Source organism: Charadrius vociferus, unplaced genomic scaffold (assembly GCF_000708025.1).
Source record: "Charadrius vociferus isolate BGI_N301 unplaced genomic scaffold, ASM70802v2 scaffold217, whole genome shotgun sequence".
NCBI lineage: Eukaryota > Metazoa > Chordata > Aves > Charadriiformes > Charadriidae > Charadrius > Charadrius vociferus.
Genome location: NW_009649190.1, coordinates 3,465,641 through 3,471,702, shown reverse-complemented (window position 1 = coordinate 3,471,702; position 6,062 = coordinate 3,465,641). Strand labels below are relative to the sequence as shown.

The following is a 6,062-nucleotide window of genomic DNA, read 5'->3' as shown; positions in this document are numbered from 1 at the left end:
TCTTTCAGATTCATAGCTTTTCTTCTAACCTCTATGCACTCCAACCCTACATACACACACTAGTTACTCCTGTATGTTTATTTGCTTTTTCTACTCATTGTAAATACTTACACCTCCAGTGCATAGAATTTTCCCAGTAAAGATCATTCCTTGTAAAAATATAGGCACAGGCTGCTCAATCAATATTTGCAGCAAGTCATTGTAACACTGAAAATCCACCACATTCTTTAAAAGGGAAAATCTGATTAGTGAAGTGTAAGCACAACAAACCGTTGCTTTTAAAAAGTTACTCCATTTAAACAATCCTAACAGTTCACACCTTTTAAAAGGGATATCTTACAAGTGTGGGAGATGCTTAAAATAATTTTTCTGTATATCACAAATTTCTACAGTGTTTTTGAAATGTATGCTATCAAAGATTCAAATCACGGAAAACCTAGGTAGCATGAAATCTTCAATTTGTTGTTTTATGGGTCGTTTTACTTTTTCTTCCTTTCAGGAAGTTAAAGAATGATGGCATTGAACTTCTATAGAGTCAGGGATTATTCCTTTGCTTTACAAATTTTAGTAAAAGCAGTTAATATTTCATTGCATTACAATGAGTCCGAATGGATTGACAAGGGCAGCTTAAGTCCTAGATCAAAAAACTTACATTCTTCCTCCTAAATCCTAGCCCGTGTTCCTTCCATTCTGAAAAGAGTACAGAGCTCTCTCCTTTTTTCCCCTCTATTCTAGTTCAACCCAAAATTTCTACCTTCCAGTGCCAAGAGTACTAAACACTAAACAAGAACAAAATACCTTTCTGCTTCAAGTGATAAAAATTGATCAGGTAGTACTTTCTATTTATGTTCGAAAGTCCTAATTGCTTTTGCAAGCATCGAAGATAAAGAGATGTTCTAGTTACGATTATTTTTATATAAACAAGATACAATGTGTTAATACAATACTGTCCATCAATTGCTCCTCCGCAAGTTTTCCGTGTTTATTCTCCTACTCTGTGGCATCCCAAACTAAAATTAATACATACCTTACACCCCTTTTGTTGCAACCTTAATTTACCTTGCATTCATGCTGAGAGCACATTCATAAACACTTTCTGCAGAGCAGCTGACACGCAATAGCTTGTTCACATGTCACAGCATTCAAAGTTACAATTAAATCGTCAGACAACATCCCAGAGAGCCTTGCACTGATAGAGACCTCCAGTGTGCAAGCTGGCCTTTGTCTGCACGAGTTATTCCACTGCCCTGGCACTTGTTTCATATCTCCATTGAGTTGCCCTCAGAATCTGGCATAGGAGAGGATGTGCCTCATTTCCTTCGCTGACCACAGAGGGTTCACCGCAAGCATATGCGGCCGCTGGCAACAAAACATCTTTTGCAGGGTCCTTTCTGGCACCTCTTTCTTTGTATCTTCTGCCTCACTAGTTATGTCAGAAAGGAGAAAGGACTCTAAATTAAAATCATGATATATATCGGGATTATATTTAAACTAATGGCATACTGGTTTACTATAAATTGGGAAGTGGGTTGATGGCAGGGGGAGAAGCCCTTGCTAGTCACCAAAGCCCTGTGCTCTACACATAGGACATTTAATTTGCAATGTCACATCTGATACTCTTTGTTTGGTCTTAAAGAAGTCATTTGACCCCTCTCTCTCATACACACACACACAAATATTTTTCCCCTCCGTTTTACTAGCAGAAAAGAACATACATAGTTGCCTTCCAGTAATAGTGCAAAGGTTAATCTACCCCTAAATTCAGAAGCATGAAAGTACATTGTGGATTTCAAATACTATTAATTCTCAAAGACAGATATTTACTACTGTTCCAAGCCTAGGGGGACTGTGTTGTTTCCTTCATGAAACAGTTAAAGTTCTTTAAAGCTAAGAGAGAACTGAACATGTCAGAGAATTTCCCAATATGATTAACAGGAAAAGAAGCAAAATAAAGCACTCTATGACAATGAGCTATTTTTACCATGCCTACTTTTCTAAAATACATGCCTTTTTACCCATAAAAGCCAGGTGAACCAATACACCACACTGAAGAATGTGCTATTTAGAATATACTAAGAAATGCAACCACTGGTATGTATTTCAATCTCACATAAACTGTAACTGAGCAGGAAACTGATCTAAAGATGGTCAGATTCATGCTGGAGAAAAAGAAATATTCTTGCCTCCATACTAGATGCACAATGACAAGGATATTTCTTAGAAGAAAAAGCATATTCCACATGCTAAGTATCATTCCCAGATTCCTTGAAAATAGTGAAATAGTGCTGTGATAAACTCTGAGAAAGAGAGGGGGAAAAAAAAGCTAATCTTTATTTTGTTGAATTGCAAACAAACGTAATCTAATACCTATTTGCTACTCCTTAAGGTTGTAACTTCTTTCAGTAAAGAAAAGCAAAGATTATATCTAAAGTTTTAAAGCTCACGGTTCATTGTAGGCACAGATATTTATAAAAAAATTCCAGGACCGGACAAGAAGGTTGACAGACTTTCAGCTATCAACTTCAGGAGCCAAGCAAAACAATACATTTATTTGTTGAGCTACTATGTCAGCCAAGAATGGTTACACTTCTCTCAATTCAAAGGTCATGCTAAGATTTGCTACTTAAGAGGTAACAAGATGCCTGCTGTTTTCAAGGACAGCAATTCAATTCCATGTCTGAACTGTAATTGTGATATGCAGCGAGTTTCTCAATCTTGACATGTTAGGTAAAAAAAGTTGCTATTTAAGGTGATGCCCTCTGGGCAAGTAAAATTGAAGGACCAGTACACTGTATGACATATGCTGTAAGCTATTACACCTGTATAACAGCTAGTCCTAAAAGTATTAACAGAGAAGGACAGCGTTCGATGGCTTTCTGCCTTCTTGTTGCCATCTATAGCAACGCTAACACAAGAAACACCGTATCTCAAAAAAAAAATAATAATCTTACTCAAATGTGAATTCAAGTGGTTTCATATAGCCTCCATAATCAGATCATTTTGGAAAGCAGTAAGCTGTGAGAGTAGTATATTCATACATAAGACACGGCAGCACTTTACTTTTACACAAGCAAAAGCCATCACACTGCTAAATCTTGTTTTGTATAAAACCTAATGCTACTGAAAATTCTTTAAATCTAATTGACTAGGTAAACATACAAATAAAAAACAGAACAGAAGTATTGCAAATACAGATGCACAAATCTTCCTTCTAATCCAAGATATACAGTAGGTATCATAATGTAATCCAAAAATACTGTGATTACAATTCCATATGCATGAAAAAGCTTTCCAAGTGAGAAAACATGACTTCCAAACTCAGGTTAGAATCAAGTCTGTAGTCTGTGACTTTAGCTTCAATGCTATGTTAATTTGCTGGTGTTCTCTGCTTTAAACAAGAATTAAGGAATCTTGACCAAAGCCACAATTGTAGTACACTCTTGTTGTTTGGGGGTTTTACTGACTTCAGCAGAGTTGACTCCTTTAACTATAACTGGGTTATTAGAGGGAATCGCATAGTGAAACACGTAAGTGAAGATTATTGTGACTTTACAGTAATGTCACACAAACCCACAGAATTCAAAAGCTAGAAAATTTAAAAGTTGGTAAGCGTATATGCAGTCTTTTTTCACCAGGACAGCTGAATTACTTCAATTTATTTCCATTTTTAAAAGACCACTTTTTTAACACAGTCAAGAATAAAATTCCTACTGAAGGAGTACAGCCTTATTCCTTCACTATTTTTCATTTCTAATGAACAAAAATAATAATATTACTATGAAGATACATTATATAGACAGTTTCTGTAACATTTATTACATATTGAGAACTGTGCCATTTTCCTGCCTTCATGTTACTCCTTTCCTTTTTCTCCTCTAATTTCTGATTATCCTTTCTTGAGGCATTACTGATTTTAATTATTTTTTTAAAATTAATTAATTTTAATTAAAAAGCAAAGAAACAAAACCTGCCATATAAAAACCTGGCCAGATTAAGAATATTTATAGAAATGTAATCCCAGTGACAAACTACTGAAGACTAAAAAAAAAAAAAAATAAAAAAAGAAATACCATGATACCATCAAAAAACAGCTACTATAAAAAGTACGTCGTTGTGATCCTTCCACAAAGTGCTATGACAACCAGCACTCCCAAAATACATTTTTTCAAAAACATTATTTATTGTGCACATATCTACAGAGCTCTCATAAATCATCTCAGCTTTTAAAATGCATAATCAAAGGCTTTCCTTCAATATTAGTACACATACGACACTGGCTTTAGAGTCTAACTGGCAAACGTACTGATGTCAGCAACTGGCATAATTAGTTTCCGCAGAACCATAAGCAGATATGATTAAACTTTAAAAGGTTTAAGTAATTTTATCACTGTGAAATGCATGTTGATAAAAGCTCTAAGCTTTGAAGATACAAAGCTAAGATTAATAGACCAATTTCTGACATATCATTATTAATTTTTTAATTGGATAGTGTCCACAGGCCCTTGTCAGAATTGTGACATCATTACATTAGGCACAGTACAAAGTTCAGAACACACAGACTCTTCTCTAAAGATGTTAAAAACTGTTTTTTACTGACCTTAAAAGTCATGACTAGTCCAATATTCCTAATATTTAAAAAATAACAATAGCAGGAAGCAGATGAAAAGAGAAGAAGGCCAGAACCCATAATGGCTGTGAGGATTAACTACATGAATAACATCATGGTTTGAAGTGAAAGCGTTTGTTTTTTTCCTCTTTTAGTCATAAAAGCAAACATGGGCAACCTTTGCTGGCCATCCTGTAAGTGATATGACAAAGTAATTTCCTAATAGTGTCATGGTAGGAATGGGTCTTCAGAAAGCTTTTCACCGGGGAAGAAAAAAAAGAAGGCTAGATAAAAGGAAGGCGCCTATGGCAGAAGAAAAGCATGACAATATCTCACTGGAAATACAGAAGAGACTTCAACTCAGAAAAGTATGTAAATGGTAAGGCGCAGATTAAGCCAAGACGAAGACTCGGACCCTTAAGAGATGCATACACACGTTTATATACTGGTATTTATGGACTACTACTACATGCATATGTTATAAATTATGGCGATGCGGCCTTGCTGCTTCTCCTTTACCACAGCACCACAGTGGCACAACTCCAATGGTTTTTCTTGTACTTTACACGGCCTTGAATTAGCAAAGAAACAGGATCTGGGAAGCCTGCAGAAAGGCAGTCTGCAGAATTGGTCTCTTGTCAGTTTATTTTAAAAGTGTTTTTTAACTTCAATCACTATAATCCTATTTAAATTCTGTTGCCTAGACTAACACCCCTACGTGTACTAACGGAGCAACACTAGGCTGTAAATTCCTTCTGTCTGGTCCAAGCAAGACAATTGCTATCTGGAGGTTGACATGATAGCATGGAATAATTTAAATAGCTATTCTACAAAACCCACCTTTCCTCTCAAGCAGAAACGAGAAGGGAAAGAAATGGGTATTAAAACAGACCACAGTTTAAAATAATGAAACCAATGTGCATTTGTTGTTCGCTCAAATATTTCTGACCTGACCATCTGGGAAAAGGAAAGGCAGTACTTTACAGCAATAGGTATTACGGTAGTCCTAACATGCTGAGTTACTGAACTGTCTGAAATGTTTATGGTTAATTAACTGTAAGTTACACTGACAAGTTTCAACATCAGTCATATATACACATACAGAGATATATTTTATAAGGCTACAAAACTGTCTGAGTTTTACTAGCAATAAAAAAATGTCAGCTTTTATCATGCAAGCTACTATTAAAACCATGTGAAAGAACCAATCTGTCAAAGAAAGGAAAAAAGTATACAGGTCTCATTATTGCGACCAGCCTCAAAAGGCTATTGCACTGACATAGTAGTGTTATAATAAAACAATAAGAAAATTAATATACTGAGTCAATACATACATCTGCTGGTCAGCTGAAAAAAGAGAAAGGAAAATAAACAGCCAGAAAGAACAGCGTACCTCTTAGCACTAGTTGACAGTTTAGCAGCTGTTTTGCTTGATATTTTGCCCTCTTTTTTCTTG

At 35.6% G+C, this 6,062-nt stretch overlaps 1 protein-coding gene across 1 annotated transcript in view; it reads right to left on the bottom strand.

Moving 5' to 3' along the window:
* LOC104289921 (transcription initiation factor TFIID subunit 4-like) overlaps window positions 1-6,062 on the bottom strand; it is a 223,140-nt gene that overhangs the window by 203,799 nt on the left and 13,279 nt on the right. The window contains exon 5 of the mRNA XM_009888953.1: window positions 6,000-6,058. Within this exon, the coding sequence (XP_009887255.1) occupies window positions 6,000-6,058 (59 nt within the window). The remainder of the gene's footprint in view (window positions 1-5,999; window positions 6,059-6,062) is intronic.